A 20,000-nucleotide genomic window follows, 5' to 3' on the forward strand; every position below is an offset into this window, starting at 1 on the left:
ATAGCTATAGCGTTTTAAGCAAGAGTTTGCGCGAAAATACTACGTTAAAAAAGAACGTTAAAATAGAGAATAGAATACGAAAGCATGAATGAAATAATAATAATACTTAAATAAATGAATGAAAAATTTAAAATTTATATAACTAACAACATAAAAAGAACAAAAAACTATAGTTATCTTATAAAACATATTAATAAATATTAAATTCTAATATATAATAAATAAATAAAAATATTAATAGTCGTAAATTAAATAATATATTATATATGTTTATATATATATATATAAACATATATATATATATAAACATATATATATATATAAACATGCATATATATATATATATATATATATATATATATATACTCTTTACTCTACTCTTTTACTCTTTTACTTGTTTCATTTATCTTTGAAATGCCTAGTTAGAATAGAGGCAGCTGATGAAGGAATAATTCCAAGTGGCTATCTGTTTTCCTGTGTTCGTTCCATTGTCTGTAGTTCATTTTTCTAACATCCTGTGCCCTGATATGCATCTATATACACATGTAGATGTAAGTATGTACATATATGTGTGTATACATGCATATATATTCTTTGTATTCTTAATATATTTATATATATATATATATATATATATATATATATATATTAGCAGTATAGCCCGGTGTTGTCCGGGATTAAGCTAGGATTATTAAGTAATCAAGTGTTTTATTTCAAACCAAAATAAATAACAACAACATCAGATTTGAGCGAAATCCGTTGAAATTGGTTTGGTTGAAAATGGTTTGCTGGCAATTTGATTGGGAAATCCCATAAGGAATTAGTTTATCGGTTATTTCCACTCATTGACTGTTTTTTTTTAAAGTTGCATTAGAGATCTGCATAAGAGAAGGTTGATCTGAAGGTTTGCATTGGGGATCTGGATTGGAGTAACTTGGGAATCTGGATTGGAGTCTGGTTTAGTATTTCTGTTGACTTTCCTTAATGTTTGTATATCTATTTCCTTAGCTCATTAAAGTGGAACTTGAAAAAGTCAACGAGGGTTTAGTTGAAGAGGAAAGTGCTCATCTTAAGTACTTCCAGTTGCACCCTCCACACAACCTCCTCCATCATAACGACAAGATAGAGAAAAACTGTCTTTGACCAAATCAAGATGATGTGATGATCATTATGATGGATGTAGGCCAATAACTAATTCCATCCTATGTACGACAACAACTGTTCAACAATTGAAGGTCTGTGACTAAGCTAAAACAATGAAGACATTTGCTTGTTCTTTAAGGCTTGTAATGTTCCAGTAGATTTAAATTCAGAATGCATAGAGATGTAATTAAATACTGAAAGGTATTACATCTTGTTTGACACTCTACCAATTCTGCTAACCTACACCCATAACTATATGTGTTAGTGTATAAAGCGCGTAGGCAATTACTAAGGTAGGTGGTTAGATTACTGTCAAGCACCAGCCATACTAACAGCTAACTGTGCACCACAGGATCCAAGGTTCACATTTTATATCTGAAGTATAAGACAGCACTATATTTTCGAGTGATTTGCTAAGCTTCAAAGGTCAATTTTATATGCCAACACATACAATGATAACAGTAATAATGATTTCTTATTTAGGCAGAAGATGAACAATTTTGAGGGGAGGGGCTTAGTACCATCAACCCCAGTAATAGACTGGAATTTTATTTCATCAACCTTAGAAGTATGAAAGACAAAGTTGACCTTGATGGGATTTGAGTTACAATGCATCTTTTCTGATGCTTTTATAGATTCTGCCAGCTCATCATCTTAACAACAACAACAACAACAACAACAACAACAATAATTAATAATAATCCTTTCTACTATAGACACAAGGTCTGAAATTTTGGGGGTGGGGTTAAGTCGATTATATTGACCTCAGTATGTAACTGGTACTTATTTCATCGACACCGAAAGGATGAAAGGCAAAGTCAACCTCTGTGCAATATAATAATGATAATAATAATAATAATAATAATAATAATAATTCTTTCTAACATAGGTAAAAGACCTGAAATTTTGGGGAAGTGGTCTAGTCAATTTCATTGACCCCAGTGCTCGGCTGATACTTATTTCATTGTCCCCAAAAAGATGAAAGGTAAAGTTGACCTCAGCAGAATTTGAACTCAGAACGTAAAGATGGACAAAATACCACAAAGCATTTTGCCCAGCATGCTAACGATTGAGCCAGCTTACTGCTTTTGCCACAAGAATATCATATGAGGTGGGAGGGGGGACATTACAAAGACAGTTTACAATTTGTGTGGGAGTTTACATAAAAGATGAAGAGAAGAAAGGGAGAGGCAGGTGCACGACATAAAAGTATACATAGTATACAAAATATGTGAACACATCTATAATGCACTCCTGATACAAGAGAACCTCCAACTAGGGCCAATCAAAGAATCCCATGGATCCAGGATCACCCTGGCCACCAGGCACACAAGCCTTACCCCAAAAGTGGTTCTTCAGTCTTCATGTGCATGCTTAGAATAGGTCCATTTACCCTAACAAGTTTTTCCACAGTCACCCACTTTTGATAAATTCACTGGTAGAGGGCATTTTCATCTCCACTGTCACTTTCTTTTCTTAGTGGAACTTCAAAAAAGTCCATGAGGGCTTGACTGATGAGGAAAGCATTTTTCCTTAATCTTTTAATAATTACACTGAAGGTTTGGTACGTTTGTGCAAAACCAGAAATTTGTACAGGTAGTTATATAGTCAGTTATGTTTATATTTGCTATATGGTTCATCAATCCTGTAGAGATAAAAGATTAAGCCAGCCTAGGTGCAAGACCACAATCTGTTGGGGTCAGTAGTGTAATAAATTGAATAGACATCTGTATATGACTGGCACTTATTTCATTAGACCAACTCTTGCAGGATTTGTACTCTTATTGTAAAGCTATGTAATTAACTCTTGAGCATTCAGATTACTTTGTCAAATGCAATGCTTATCTATTCACATTGTTTTGAATTAACCATGTATTATCTTGTAGCTTTGAGATTTTGATGATGTAATTGTATATTTTTAGAATGAAGTTGTAGAGTGTGAATGAGAGGCCAGAATTGGTCAGTTTGGACTTAAAATAGGTAGAATATTTTGGCTGGATCTGGCCAGTTTAAATGCTAAAGGGTTAATGCTATAAGTCATATTAGTCTGGTTCTTTTCAAACTTTAGCGGTGATCATCCCCAAATTTCGGGGTAGGATATCGTTGACTTGATTTACCTGAGTACTCGACTGCTAATTTATTTTATGGCAGTGGTAAGACGTACAACAAGTTTGACTTTGCTGAGATTTGAACTTAGAAATGGAAAAACTATGACTAAATATGGATTCATGTGACTATGTGTGTGTGTGTGTGTGTGTGTGTGTGTGTGTGTGTGTGTGTGTGTGTGTGTCTGTGTGTATGGGTGTGTATAAATGTGTGTCATTTAGATGTGTATGTGTGTGTATATGAGTATGAAGGAGGGGTGTTATGTGTGTATGGGATGTGTGTGTGTGTGTACATGAGGAGGTATCGTGTTAATGGGGGTGTTGTGTATAGGGATGTTGTGCGTGTATGGGACACTTGTGTGTATATATGTATGTGTGCATGTGAGTGGCATTTTGATGTGTATATGTGTGTGTGTGCACGTGTGCTTGACATTTGGGCATGTCTGTATGTGTGTGTGTGTTTTGTCATCATTGTAACCATTTTTTATCAATACAACATCAGAAATTAAATAGAAAGAAAAGAAATGCTTGCCAAATGATATTGTAGCTGAAACAAGTTGCTGTTACATTTTTAAGTTTAGAAGCCATCAGTAGAAAGCCATCAACCCATCAAAATCTCTTCACTAAAAAACTGCTAAAGAAATTAGAAACGTTATCTTTTGGTCTCTGTTTCTTTAACTAAACAATAAAATGCTCTCAGGCGTCTGTTTGGGTTTTGTTTTCAGTTTCCACTGTTATTCCAGTAGCATTTAACTGTCTTTTAGATGTATGTAAATAATGTTTTTCTGTGAAATACACACATTCTAATGATGTTGGGTGGATGACTCAACTAGCAAGTTTAGCAGATATGGACTCTATATAGGACAATGCATAGCTGTCAACTAGGTGGATAGAGTATATTAGATGCTGACTGGGTGAATACAATGTGTAGATGTCGACTGGGCAGAAACAGAGTATAGATGTTGACCAGATGAATGCAGTGTGTAGATGTCAACTGGACAGGTACAGTGTATAGAAGTTGGCTGGATGAATATAGTGTGTAGATGCTAACTGGACAGGTTGAGTGTGTAGATGTTAAAATGGTTGACATGGTAATGTAGGTTAGAATTCATATTTTTTCCCAACTAAACAATTTTTGCTAAATGATAATCAGATGGGGCAATGTCTCATGAATATGGTGGGTGGGGCATCGTTTCCCATTCAAACTGCTCCAGCCTTTGGAATGTCATCCTTGCTGTATGTGGCTGAGCATTATTCTGATGGAAGAACACCAGAGATGATCATTTTCCTTCTAGCGCTGACTTAAGCCACTCAAGCTGCTCACAGTAGATCTCCTTTGTTATCGTTTGGTTTGGATTTAAAAGTTCAAAGCAGACTAAACCTTTCATATCCCATCAAACAGATAACAACACCTTATGTGGGTGAAGACCTTTTTTAGCCTAGGGTGCTGGTGTTTCTCCTTTCCCTACCCACTGTCTTCAGTGATTGACATTTTCATAGAGGACCCATTTCTTGTCACCAGTCATTATTCAGTCCAAAAAAAGGTTCATTTGTGAGACGTGACAGCAAAGGAGAGCACACATTCCCTCTCTGCGCATGATTAGACTCAGAAAGTTTGTGAGGAACCCATTGACCCAATTTGCTGATTTTTCTGATGGCAAGCAGGTGTCGATAAATGGTTACATGACCAAATCCAAGCTTCTCTGCTAGTTCCTCAATAGTTACAATGGGATTTTGTTCCACCAAGGCTTGCAGGACATCCTCATCGAGCTTTACAGAACTTTCAGGACGAGGCTCATCTTCTAGGCTGTAGTTTCCAGCTCAGAATTTCTGGAACCATCGTTGACCCTGGTTTATGCTTATTGTCCAATCCCCATATTCTGCATTAATATTCCTTGCACTTTCCATTGCATTGTTGCCTTTATTGAACTCATAACGCAAAATATGCCAAATATGATCCTTTGTAACTTCCATTATAGCTTTGAAAAAATAACTGTTAAAATTGAACTGCACTCTTCAAAACTTGCACTAAGAATAAGCACAAGGTAAAATTACTCCCTACTTTTATAGCAAGTTGATGCAGGTAGTCCCCCTTCGACTTTTAGTTCATTCAATTGGAAAAACCCACATTATTTATGGATGACCCAATATTTAGATGTTAATAGAATACACTGTGTAGATGTTGACAGAATAAACAAAGTGTGTATGTGTTGATGGAGTAGCTACAGGATATAGATGTTGACAGAATAGATGCTGTGTTTTGATGTTCACGTACTTCTTCCTACAAATTTATCTTTCTATATAACTTAGGTAAGATGTATATTCAGAGTTGAGCATCCATTTGGTATTTTCTCACTGCAAACCACTGTTCCATGAAGAGTGCACAGCTAAATCAGATCTGGAGACTAACACAATTAGAAGGGGTGCCAGACTATTCCAAAACCAACAAACTTTAGTTTCTAACATTTGATTCAACATCGTATAAATTTAAACAAATAGGTTTCTCATTGACATCATAACCATCACCATCACTATCACCACTACCAACTTCATTAATACTTAAAATACTGCTACCTCCATGACTATGACCGCCCCCCCCCCCGCTGCTGCTGCTGCTACAATCACTAGAAATAGCAGCCTATTTGCTCTTAATTAAATTAACGATGTCTTATATATGGAAAGGACACATTAGATAAAATAGTTCTATATATCCCTAAAAAGATTGAATGGCCATTGTTAGAATGCTTTTGGTCATAGGTGTGCTTGACTAAGTTGACATGGGACTTCAGTAGAGAAAACTTGTCCAAGGATTGAACTTAGAACCATGTGGTTGGGAAGTAAACTTTAGTTACTTGACCAACTACCTAACACCCAATCAAATGACTACATCACAACAACAAAGGAGACGACCTGTATGTGATCTTTTGTCATATTAGAAATAGCAAACTACAACCTGCTCTCTTGAAGAAGGAAGGACGCATTAGGCAATATGATACGCAAAAGGACAGAATGGACATGGCTTGAGTATCTCTTGATCATACATCTACTGATCATTCATCTATTGGCTAAGGGCTGACTAGGGCTGATAGGGCTGACTAGTGCTGCCTTAGAAATGGAGAAGTTACTTTAGACAGTATAGTCTTACATATCTCTGAAAGAACAGGGTCATGCATGGAATACTTTTGTTCATGGGTTTCCTTCTCAATCAAGGATGACCTGGTGCTAAATCTATATACCAACAGCAAAACTAGACTTAGAATTCTCAGATTCTCAAGCCAAATAAAAGCACTAAATTTCTCCTATTCTATATCCTCCCCAATCAGTGCTATTTCGTATAACCCCTCCCACAATCCATATCCCATATATAACCCTCTTATAAGAAATCATAAGAAAGGAATTCTAGGCTTCATCAAAACTCATAAAATTGCAATTCTCACTGGTTAAGACAATTAGCTGTAAAATAGGTACCATGGGATACCTACATTACATCCCTGCTTAATTAATGAGTGTTTTGTTAACCATCTGATAATGATAGTGAGGATGGTGGTAGAGATGATGGAAATGCTAAAGTAGTTGAATTTATAATAATACTATTGGTGGTGGTGATGCAATGGTGATGATAAAGGTGATACAGGTGATGATGGAGGTAATTGAGTTGATAACAGTGGTGGTGGTGGTGGTAGTAGTCTTGGTAACGATGGTGGTGGTGGTGGTGGTAGTCTTGGTAATGATGGTGGTGGTGGTGGTGGTAGTCTTGGTAATGATGGTGGTGGTGGTGGTGGTGGTGGTAGTCTTGGTAACGATGGTGGTGGTGGTGATGTTTGTTAAGGTGGTAGTGATACTTGGTGCATATGTCTGTCTCTTCTGTCTGTGCCCCCCCCCCAATTTGACCTGTAGTTCAACATAACGATGATGATAGTGATATTTGTACACCTGATGCACTGCTCTGACCTCTACCAGAGGGTAGATGGAAGTGGCCCAGCTGGGAAAAGAGGCTAGTTGTTTCCTCTATAAATAAGATCTACAAACATTTCTGGAAAGTTTCTTCTGATAGATGCTCCCCCCCCCAGGTAGGAATGATGATGGTGGTGATGGTGGTGATGGTGGTGATGGTGGTGATGGTGGTGGTGAGAGCAGTGGTGACAGTGTGTTTTTATAGCTTTTGTTTAGCTTCAAAGTCCTACCAGCAGAAAAGCATGTAAACAGTTATGTATACCTATGTACATACGTATGCATGTATGTATGTATGTATGTATGTATGCATGAGTGTGTGTGTGTGTGTGTATGCACACACACATACACACAGACATTCAAATAATTTATTAATTGTTATAATGTGAATGTTAAATATTTAGATGACATGCCCTTTGCATTTTTCAGTGCAAGGACCCTATTAGAAGATAAAGTTCCTTGTGGAACTTGATTACATCCTTAACATTCTTAGTTTAATTCTCCCCCAAGTCATCATTATCTTTCATTCTTTGGAAGTTGGTAAAATAAGCATTGAATGTGATGTTATTTACATGGGCTTAAAAGATGGTGCTCCAGCATGGCCATAGTCTAATTACTATAACCAGTAAAGGAATAAATGAATTTGTCCTTTAGCTCTACTTCCGAACACTCACATATTTTTCAAATTGATCTTGAACCAACAAGGGAGCCTCTTCATGGCTAGTTGACCTAGTAGAAATAGCAGCCAAATATCGCTCTAAATACACTCTACCATGTTAAGTGCATGCATGCGCGTGCACACACACACACACACACACACACACACACACATTCACACACACACATTGGATTGTGCTTGAAAAAATTTGGAATGGTCATCACAGGAACCTCTTCTTATACATCTCAATCAAGGTTGATTTGGGGATAATTGATAATGACAACAACAATAAAAAGCAAATTTATCTTTTGGATTTTTCACAATTTTCTTTTTTGCTTTTTCTTCAGATGTGACAACAGAGAAGAACTCTTATGTGGTTGGAGATTCAGTCACTATATACTGTGTTTGTACCGACAAAAGTTTGTTACAAGATAGAAACCTGTACTTTTTTGACTTGAGAAATGACAAACATTTCATCAAATCCAATGAGACAATACTCAATACATCTATTGGTAAAACCGCCATAATACTAACACTGACCAATGTTACTGAAGGGAATTACGCAATTGCTTGTCGTTTAACCAATGACACTGACCAACTTCGTCTTGGAACAGTTTCCTTTGATGTTGGATGTAAGTTATTTATTGTCATTGTTAATAGTTTTTTCTGTTGTACATATAACTGTTATAGTATGTAACCTAGAAGTTAGAGCATTTGGCTCATGATCGTTAGGCTGTAGGTTCAATTCCTGGACCAGGTGGCACATTGAGTCCTGGTGCAAAGGCATTTCATTTCATGTTACTCCTGCCACCTCAGCTGTAAATGAGCACAAGCCAGGTGTTAGTGCAGCTTTCTGTTTCTTCAGCTGTTACATCCTGGATAATATACCATTGGGTCAATAGTGAGAAACCTGAGAGAGTGTCTGTGTCTGCTTTTGATTACATAGGCACCTAAAACAATTAGCAAAAGCATAGTGTATGTTATCAAGCCATACTCACCAATGAATGACAGCTGGCTGTACTTCGTACATATCTATAATAATTGATAGTAAAAACCCACTGCTGCTAATCACAAGCAAGTATGATTTAGTAGCATGTACTGTCTTTTTAGGTGCCCGTATAGTCATGAGCAGGCATCAACAGTCTCTCGGTTTTTCCATCCTTTGCCCTGTGGAACTTTGAGAGTGTCACAGCTGGAGGGATAGAGCTCTAGGCTGCTTCTTATTTCAGTGGAGTACACTGGGGCAATGAGAAATGAAGTGTCTTACTCAAGAAATAGAGGGATTGAACCCATGACTTCAAGATCATTAGCTCCACACTCAAATCACTAGGCCATGTATGTGTATTAAAATAATTGTTAGTTTTATCTTTTGTATTCAAATCTCATTGACGTCAACTTTGCTTTATACAATTAATCGAATTTATACAATTAATCGAATTTATACAATTAATCGAATTTATACAATTAATCGAATGAACATGACCACAATTCATAGAAAAGTCAAACGATAATGAGGGTGATTTTCAATCTAAAATAAATATTTGATATTGAAAGCATCGATTTGACATAAAAACTGGGTTGTTCAGTTGATTCTCAAAATTGTATTATATAGTATCTAAAATCACTTTCTTGGTTGAGATATGAAATGATCAGTGAAAGATAATGTGGGATGTGAGGACTGTAAAATGGGATGGTGTTTGAAAGTGGAACAGGCGAGGAAAGCACATTCATTGGAAAGCATTGTTTAAGAATAAAACAGTGACATTAACTTTTAACAATTTGGCTTTTCTATAAATTGTGGGTATTGCTCATTTATAAATCTGATTAATTATATAAGCTGATCAAATTTTCAAAGAAAATCTTAAAATTTTTTCTGGGAAATGTTGACAGTTTAAACATTTCAGTAAAATGTTTAGTCTTCTTGTGGAATATTTTATCATAAAAAATTCCATTGATATGATTATCAGCGAACTTTAGTTTAAATGGTTATCAAAATACGAAACTAAAAGCACAAAAGATAAACATGTTCATTTCTAAGAATTCTAACACTGGAATTGATTTTTTTGAGTTCTTTTCATCATCATCATCATTATTATCAAAATACGAAACTAAAAGCACAAAAGATAAACATGTTCATTTCTAAGAATTCTAACACCGGAATTGATTTTTTTGAGTTCTTTTCATCATCATCATCATTATTATCAAAATACGAAACTAAAAGCACAAAAGATAAACATGTTCATTTCTAAGAATTCTAACACCGGAATTGATTTTTTTGAGTTCTTTTTATCATCATCATCATCATCATCATCATCATCATCATCATCATCATCATTATTTTTACGTCTTTTTTCCATGCTGGCATGGGTTGGATGGCTTGACAGAAACTGTTAAGATCAGGGACCATACCAGGTTACAAAGTCTGTTTTGGCTTGGTTTCTATGGCTGGACACCCTTCCAAACACCAACCACTACACAGAGTGTACTGGGTGCTTTTATGTAGCACTAATCACCAGTGCTTTTTTAAAAAAATTTGTTTGATCTAGAAGAAGAGTCTATGTCCTTAGCCTTTGTAGGCCCTCAGAAACCAGTGAGACAGGTCTCTGAGTGAAAACAGTACTAGGGAAGGAATTCCGAATTGCTAGTATACTGTGGAAGAATGACTGGAAGGAGTGGTTAATGTAGACCTAGAGCAGTGAACCTAATATTAATATAATTGGTGTGAAGAGAGAAAAATCAAGTGAGTTGGAAATGCGTGAGAGGAGATTAAAGTCTGCCTGTTTGTATGTATTATAGGAAAGGATCATGTGACATTCACACTTTTCCCAGTGGTATCAGCGGTTCATATTCAATTAAGAGCTAGGTATGTTTTTGCTGCAGAACATCCATTGACTTAAGTTGATACTAACTCTGTGTTTCATAGTGACCATATTTTATAAAACACCAGATTTTGTTACTCTGTACTGTCTAGATCCATAGGGCCAGCCCTATGGATGTTTAGTGCTAGTTTATATAATGTCAAGGGAACGCAAGATAAATCTGCTCCTGGTTAAGATGTCAATCGATCACAGGAAATTTTTTCTTTGTGAGGAATTAAACTTGATATTGCACACTCAAGGAATAATATTCAATTTTACAGTTCATTTACTCCCTACATAATTGAATTATACCATCCATAGTATTTAGCATCTTGGTAATGAACATGATGAGGTGCTTTATCAGAATATGAACCACCAATTTCAAGACTGGTTGTCCAGTACTTTATCCACTCTGCTATCTGTCCTCTGTTAAAACTTCTATATTATTCAAATTTGTAATTCCTGGGCTATGAGCTTGGATTTGGTTGATTGGTAAAATGCTGAGATTTTTAAGTAAGATGGTCTTTTTTTAGAATGTGTAAGTTATGGAACTTTGGTTAGAAATGAACTACAATTTCCTTGTAAGACATTCCAGAAATCCACTAAAACTTTTACATTTATTTCAAAGCTTTTCAGTTAAAAACAAGAAATATTTCTGGTCTAGTCTGTATGTTTCTTTACTTAAAGCAAGATGTTGGAATTTGTGGAGATCAGAAGATATCCAACACAGCTAAATTAAAGTTCACAGTTTTTTCCCCCTTCTCTAAAAATGATCTATCTGTACATTCAAAATATTACAACTCTCATGATACATATATTGTTATTTTACCCCAGTTCAGTCTTTAGTATTCAAACATATATATCTACAACTACATTCTATAGTCCTTCCTTTTTATAAGATGATAGGAATATTTGGGAGCCATTTCTAGCAATTCGAGTAGTGGTCATTTTGAGGCTCCCTACTGATGTATGTGACTCATATTGTTGTGTGGTTGTTGCTTTTGTTTAGCCCAAGGCCAGCTCTGAACAAACAGATCACCTACAATCAAAGTCATTCTTGTCATAACCATCCTACCTATTTCCTAAGACAATATGGTATGATTTAAGATAGATTTTGCTGCTATTTCTAGTAGGTCAATCGACTACATACAGGCTCCTTCATTGTCTCATGGTACATGTACTATTTTGTGAACTGTTCTTTCTCAATTATATATGACTTTATCCCTCCTGCAAGGAACTAAAGCTAAAAACTTTAGTATGAGAGCACAATGTCCTTTCTTACACAATATTTGGCATTTTCCAGTTGAAATTACGTAATTTATTCAAGTGTAGATATCTTGTCATTGCCTGATGGTTGTCCCTCCTCTATCTGTTGTGTACAGAGGAGACAATAAAATGATAAACTCAGTTTATTATATTTAGTTTATAATGATTTTAAATAAGGACATAAAACTGTTTACTGTAAATAGCAATGTTTACCATGTAATGATAATATTTTAGTTATTGTAATAAACAAGCAACATTTAAATGACAGTATAGCATGCATTTGTACAACAAATGCATTCTATCTTCTGAACCTGTTCTGAGAGAGTATATTTATGACATGGTCTTAAGTGTTTATAAATAGTGTAGGAACTGTGAGATAGATAACTCAGCCCCCTCCCCACCGTCTCTCTCTCTCTCTTTCTCTCTCTCTAAACAAACAAATTAATGTTAACAAATATGACATTTAATACTTGTATATATATATATATATATATATATATATATATATATATATATATATATATATATATATATATATATATATATATACATATATATACATACACGTTTATATGTTCGTTTTGCAAGATTCTTGCAAAATGGCTGATCGTTAGTAAGGAAAGACACACAAATAAGAAAGAAGAAAGTAAAGGACCACTGATGAGGTCACAGAAGTGTAACGAAAGAACTCTGGCCAAAATACGACTAATGTAAAATAGAGCTGAAGCAAATTAACACCAAATATATAGTGCGTGTGTTTTTATTGGCTAAACTGGTAACATGACCATCCCCAAATACAACAATATATATATATATATATATATATATATATATATATATATATATAAGTATAATTTTTGGAAAATAAAAATAAGAAATAAGTGGAAATTTTACTGGTGAGTGTGTTAAATTATAAGGCACAAAAAGAAAATGACTCTCCCCAGACACAACAGTGTATGTATATATATATATATATATATATATATAATAATAATAATAATAAATGGAGCAAGACGCATGTCAATGAAAGTTCCTTTAATTCCTATATATGTTTCGAAATAAATGATAGTTCTTTCACAAAGAAGAAAGAGCTGTTGGGGTTCCTCATTTATTTCTCTTCAGGGAGTTCATAATAAAACATGTAATAGCAAGACAAAAACGAAATAATGGGGTAACTTACGAGCTGAGATGTTACAAACTGAAGGAGGTGTCAAAACTTCAGACGATGGGTCATGTTAGATGCAGCGCTGACCACCATAAAGGAGAGCATATCCACTAACAGCTTTGCAGTGTGTTCAAAAATCACATACACCCCCCACCTTCAGTTTTCCCTGATAGGTTAAGTCCTGGAATACTCCAAACGGACACATGACACATCACTTAGTTGAATTAGCCCATCATTTACTCCAAAAACGTTTTGTTGTCAATGCTGCATTTTCCCATATCAACTGTTTCAATATAACTGTAATATATATACAAACTATGCCATTTTAATCTCGAGCAATGAGGGTATCTCTGCTAGTATATATATATATATATATGCAAAAATATCATTGGCATTGCCTCTCTACTGCTTCTCAGATAGCCAATCAACATCTTTGATGTTGATTTAAAATTCAATTGTTTCCCTCAATGTTTTTCAATTTTCTTCTTTGAATGTTTTTCTTTTTGTTTCAAAATGAAATTTTTTTGTGTGTTATTTTTACATATATTTTTTCATTTGCAATTTATAACGTTCTTTTCAGATCCACCAGAACTGGGTGCTGTTTGGTTTGAAAATCTGGATTACTTCCAGTTAGCCATCAATGTAAAACCAAAGAAAATTGATTTCAACGATTATTGGAAAGTGACATGGACATTCCGGTAATATAGATTTAATTTCTTTAGTTTATCTGATGAAAAGAGGGAGGATCTAGAGCTTTAGGATTATTTTTGGTTTTGGTGTTATTATTATTAGATGAGGGGTTAAAGTGGTGAGTTGGCAGAATCATTAGTATGTTGGGATGTTAACATTGATGTATGTTCACAAACACTCATATGTACACTCTCCCTTTCACACACACACACACACACAGACACACACACACACGTGCACATATACAACGAGCTTCCTCTCTATGGATGAATTTGTTTCCATCTACTAAATTCACTCATGAAACATTGTTCAACCTAGAGCTGTAGTAGAAGATCTTGCCCAAGATATCATGCAATGGAACTGAACCCAGAATCATGTGGTTGCAAAGCAAGCTTCTTAACTGTGCAGCCGTGCCTATACCCATAAGAAAATGAGGGAACTTCATTAGCTGTTTCTGCTATCTATAAGATGCAGTGGACTCCTAGTCGAGTGCTGAGTAACACCGTAAAGTTTTATTGGAGCCTCAAATATGAAATGCAATTTATTTCATATTCGAGACTCCAATGAACTATCAGTCCACTGCATCTTATAAGCAGGAACAGCTGTAAGCTAATGAAACTCATAAGATAATTGTTTATTCCTTTGTCATCTCATTTTCTTATTGCCACTCTGTACTGATTAATGCTTTGTTCTGAAGCATATGTGTATTGAGTTCTACACCAAGTCTCACAATGCCTAAGCAAAATATTAAAACCTTATCTCAGCATAGTAGTGCACCAATGTATATTCACTACATTGTATTGTGGTCTCCACCCATGTTACAGTGACTCATCCCAGCCCCTGCCCATGCATTAGGTCTGCGTCATCTCCCTACTCCTCATCCTCTGTCCCTGCAGATTATCACCTACATCAGTTTTTTGCTCTTGTCCTCCCCACCTGATGATTGTATCATCTTTGCTACTCCTGCTGCTTGTTTTCCTTCATTCTCTTCTGCACCCCTTTACCTCCTACAACTCATGGCTCCTTACTCATTCATCTTTCAGCACCACTTATTCTGACAGTCTGCTACCCACTTTCACCCCAACCCCCTCATTCTCCTCTGTAACACAATCTTGCAATCCAATTCTTCAACACACTTTGTGCCTTTTGGGGCTATCTGGGCACCTCATTGCAACTACCTGTCTCTTGCAGCTCTGTTCATTTTCTCTCCTTCCCCTACTAGTTGTGAGTAGCTATGCAGATCCTCTACAAGAACCTGTACTGTCCACCCTCTTTCTCATTGTATCCACTTGCATGAAGCTGACCCTACTCCTCACTTAGATTTGTAGTTCAGTGAGCTGCATGGCAACCTGATTTGTGCAGGTGGCATGGAACTAGTATGCAGTCCACTCTATGAAGTGGTTGCTGTTAGGAAGGGCATCTGCCTGTAGAAACCATGTCAGAACAGCAGACACTGGAATATGATAGATTGACACATCAAATCCTGTCAGACCATCCAACCCATGCCAGCATGGAATGTGGACATTAAATGATGATGACCCTTGCTATTATTTTGGTTACAGAGATCCTGAAAGAAGAAGAATCTTTGAAGATAGCTGTCCATGTTTGAGGCACAGCTGCCAATGCTCAAATCCTTTCCATTGTGTTGTTAATGAGAATTGTTATCTCAGAAACAGTCAATATGAATTTTCTGTTGTTGGTATTAACTTCTATGGACAGTATAACAAAACATATTTTGTCAAATCAGATTTAACATCAGGTAAGTTAATGCAATTATAATTTATTATTTTACTTTTTTTTTTTTTTAGAGATGAAAAATATTTTTCATATTTACATCTATACTATGTTTATTTTTGGTGTGATCTCCGTTTGCCATCAGATATTTTATTCCCCATGCACATAATACCACACTGGATTTGAACTAGGAACTAAGAGTCTAACCATTAGGTTTCTGATGCATGTGTTTGTGGCTTAGGGGTAAGAGCAATATTGCCACCCTTATTTTAGACACAAAGGTTCCTAGTTCAAATCTAGTTTAATACTCTATATGTCCAGAATTATGGATGTAAGTTTTAAAATTTTTCTTCTCTAAAAACGAGTTTAATTAGTAGGTAAAATCGAAATCTTATTAACAACTCATTTCATATTTAGATATTTAATTAGATTTGTTAAACAAAAAAAAATCTTTTTTGTCCAGTCTCTTTTATATTTTAACTCTACAACAGCTTTGGGAACTCTACGGAGCCTCTGTGTAGTCACACAATCTATTAGAAATAGCAGTTAAATCTCACTCATGTCACATCCTACTATCTTAGGGATGAAAGAACACATTGGATAATGTAGTCTTAGATACACAACACCTGGAAGAAATACTGAATGATCACAGCTGGAACACCTTTGATCAAAGATCTATGAAATCAAGGCTGACCCGGGGGATTAAACAGCAACAACAATGCAATGGCTGCCAGTGCAAAGTTTGTTGTGAATGAATCCAAATAGAAGTAGTGATGTACAGAAAAGATATGCATGAAGTTTGTGTCAAGTAAACATATATTATTTTTGGTATTGTTGGAAATTACACCCAGAACCACACTAATAGCTTATTGGTTTTCTGTGAATCAATTTTGATAAAACTTTTCCCAGCTAGTTTGTATACTATGACAACACCATTGTTATGTTTTCATTATTCTGTGTAATGTCCTTTTTTATTTCACATTCTTCAGTTTTTGGGTGAACCATGCTAATAGCACCTCTCCTCTATAAGGACAATTGAATGTGGAAAAGACCTTAACAATGAAGAAATGTCTGTCATCATCAAGGAAAGTTCTAAAGGCCCCTCTCTTATGTCATTGTGGAGAAGTTAGGCTGTTATGTGGACGCAGTTAGACAGTTCCTGAAGGACCCTTTGCCAAGGAAGAAACGATCCGATTGTGGGACCTCCAAGACTGTGACACCTAGGGATTTAAGGAATATTGGCTGCAAGTTATGTGGGAAACCTGGGAAAAAATGCAAAGCCATTTTCACCACCTCTGGACTTCTTCGTACTGAAAACTGCCAGAAATTGCATCCTCAGGACCATGGCTTCCATGCGAGAATCCCTGAAACTGCTTCCTTTAACATCCCGTTGTAGGAGTTTGAGGCTTCAGTGGGCCCAAATGTACATGACATTAGACACGAGTTGTGTTCTGTTCTCTGATGAAACCAGGGTCGACCCTTGATGGACCTGATGGTTGGGCAAATGGTTGGGTCTATTTTGGAGATGGACATCACCAACGTTTACGACGTCAACAACTGGGTGGAGTCCTGTTGTGGGCTAGTATCATTGGGGACAGACTTGTTGGCCCAGTCAGAGTGCCTGAAAGGGTTAAAGTGACCACAGCCGCCTACTGCAATCTCCTGAAGGAGGTCTTAGATCCCTGGATAGATGACATACCACTGTTACTTTTAAAGAATCTTCTATTCATGCATGGCAATGCTTCCTCTCGCTCTGCTAGGACCACCCAAACATTACTAGGGTCTTACAGCATACAAGGTGAAAGGTTGATGGTGTGGCCGCTAGCATCTCTGGATCTCAACCCTATCGAATATCTTTGGTCCATCATTAAACAAGATGTTTATGCTGATTGGATGCCAATTCACATCGAAAGATGTCTTATGGGCGGCCATCAAAGCTGCAGCAGAGGCAGACCAACCTGCGACTATTAAGAAATTGATAGATTCCATGACTAAAGGGATTTTTGAAGTTATCCATCGATATGGCACTCATGTGGCTAAATAATTCATGTCAATAAATGTTATATTATTATGGTTTTCTGTTAAATATATACTCAATGCATACTTAATACGTATCATTACCCTTCATTTTCTGAAAAAAAATGTCTAGATGGGCTACTTTCATTCAAAAGCTATTAGCAGTGGTTCACCCAAAAACTGAAGAATCTTAAATATAAAAAGAAAGGACGTTACACAAAATAACGAAAACATAACAATGGTGTTGCCATAATGTGCAGACCAGCTGGAAAAAGTTTTATCAAAATTAATTCACAGAAAACCAAGAAATCCTAAATTTCACTCCTAAGCTGTTAGCTGTTCTGGGTGTATATAACAAACCCATCTCCCTGTTCTTGAGTGACCGCAACAAACAGACATTATTCTTCTTTAAGTTGCTTCGGGTTATCGACATTGCATAGAATATGAATAAAATATGAATAAAATATGAATAAAATATGAACAGAATCTTTGTTTGTATTTGTATTTTCTAGTAAAACTTCAATCTTTAATCAAAAAAGAAGTCACAGCCACTGATTCATCATTAACATTTTCTTGGACATGGTTCCTTCAGAATCTATTATCACCCTATATTATTCCAATATGTAACATTTCATATAAATCAGAATGGAATAATCAAGTAACAGAATTAGTAAGTATAGTTTTTTTTTTGTTTTTTTTTAATTGCTGATTCTGGAAGAGAGGTTTTGCCTATGATTTTCACAAGGCACACGAAATGCTTTGACACAGCCAGGTTGATGCTGCTTATTTGGTGTTCCTGATTTGATGCTGACTTATTTGACATCAGATGTTTTAGTATTTGTCTCATTCTCTCCTACTCTTTCTCTTCCTGTTGTAATCCTTACAATGTTGGATTGTTATAACACCCACATCTGTATACAATATACTTAGTAAAACCAGTAAAGATACGACTATCTCTGACTGCCTACTATGTACTCTGGTACTTCATGTACTTCTCTTTACTTATAGTGACCAGGTTATTCCATTTGTCATGCAATTACTCAGAAATTGTAAGTAGATTCCAAGATCTGCAGACAAAAACTACGTTCTCAGTATTTCACATCAGGAAACAGGAAAGCAGCAAATGCAGCCAATGTTTATTTTTTTTTATCTTTGACTTGTTTCAGTCATTTACTTGTTACATATAGCCATGCTGAGGCATCACCTCGAGGAATTTTAGTTGAACTAATTTACCCCAGTATTTATTTTCTTTTTAAGCCTGGTACTTATTCTATCAAACTCTTTTGCCGAACTGCTAAAACACGGGGACCTAAACACACCAACACAAGTTGTCAAGTAGAGGCAGAGAACAAACACAGATACAAAATCACACATATATATATATATATATATATATATATATATATATATATATATATATATATATATATATATATATATATATATATATATATATATATATATATATATACATATATACATGTATGGGGGGTAGTCTTCTTTCAGTTTCTGTCTATCAGATCTACTAAGGCCTTGGTTGGCTCAAGGCTATAGGAGAAGATGCTTCCCCAAAGTTCTACACAATGGGACCGAGCCTCGAATCAACCATGTGGTTGGGAATCAAATTTCTTACCACACAGCCATGCCTGTGCCTACAGGCAAACATGAAAGAATCTAGATGATACTAAAGCATCATAAGTTTTTTTTTAGAACAGCTATGTAGGTCCTTCATCAGTCAATGTTGAACATATAACTGCACATGCTTGTGCAGGCCTAAGCAAGATTTTTTTTGAGGAAGACTAGCAGTTGTTCATGCATGCAAGCTTCCCCTCTCCATATCACAGATGTTTTCTTCGGGGGGAAAAGGCCACCATCAAATTGGCCTGGCACCAGTGTTATCACAGGTCTGAGCAAGATTTTTGTGGAAGATATGTGTGCAAATCTCCCTTCACCATGCTACTGATATTTATTCGTGGGAAAGGTGTCTGACTAAGACTGTTACTAATCAGCTTGGCATAAGTGTCATCATAGATGTTCCTGCCAGAATACAAAAAGCCAGGACAGACACTGCATGGCCTTTTTCCCCACCACTCCGGATCAGTACTTTTATATCAACTGCAATAACATACTAACAAAATCATCACTTTGAGGATTTATGTGGTTGCCTGACCAACTAGAAATAGCAACCTAATATTTCTCAACTCATGTCCTTACAGTCATCAATAATGTGGTCCTGGAAACATTATGCTTTACTAAGAGACAAGATGGTGATAGCTCGATTTCCTTTGATCATAATTTAACTCAATTAAGGTTGACCTGGGGTCAAATTAATAACAATAACACTGAAATGTTGGCTCAAATACCATATAAATGACAGTGCAATTTTTTTGAAATCCTTGTTTACATATTTTACA

At 35.8% G+C, this 20,000-nt stretch overlaps 1 protein-coding gene across 7 annotated transcripts in view; it reads left to right on the forward strand.

Annotated features, from left to right (window-relative positions):
• Positions 1 to 20,000, forward strand: part of LOC106875392 (uncharacterized) — a 57,987-nt gene that overhangs the window by 16,641 nt on the left and 21,346 nt on the right. For all 7 annotated transcript variants that reach the window (XM_089337793.1, XM_089337798.1, XM_089337795.1 and 4 more), the window contains 4 exons: positions 8,205 to 8,489; positions 13,727 to 13,844; positions 15,399 to 15,595; positions 18,099 to 18,256. In XM_089337793.1, coding sequence (XP_089193919.1) covers positions 8,205 to 8,489; positions 13,727 to 13,844; positions 15,399 to 15,595; positions 18,099 to 18,256 — 758 coding nt within the window. The remainder of the gene's footprint in view (positions 1 to 8,204; positions 8,490 to 13,726; positions 13,845 to 15,398; positions 15,596 to 18,098; positions 18,257 to 20,000) is intronic.

The sequence above is a fragment of the Octopus bimaculoides genome, chromosome 19 (genome assembly GCF_046866305.1).
Source record: "Octopus bimaculoides isolate indiv1 chromosome 19, ASM4686630v1, whole genome shotgun sequence".
In the NCBI taxonomy this organism is placed as follows: domain Eukaryota; kingdom Metazoa; phylum Mollusca; class Cephalopoda; order Octopoda; family Octopodidae; genus Octopus; species Octopus bimaculoides.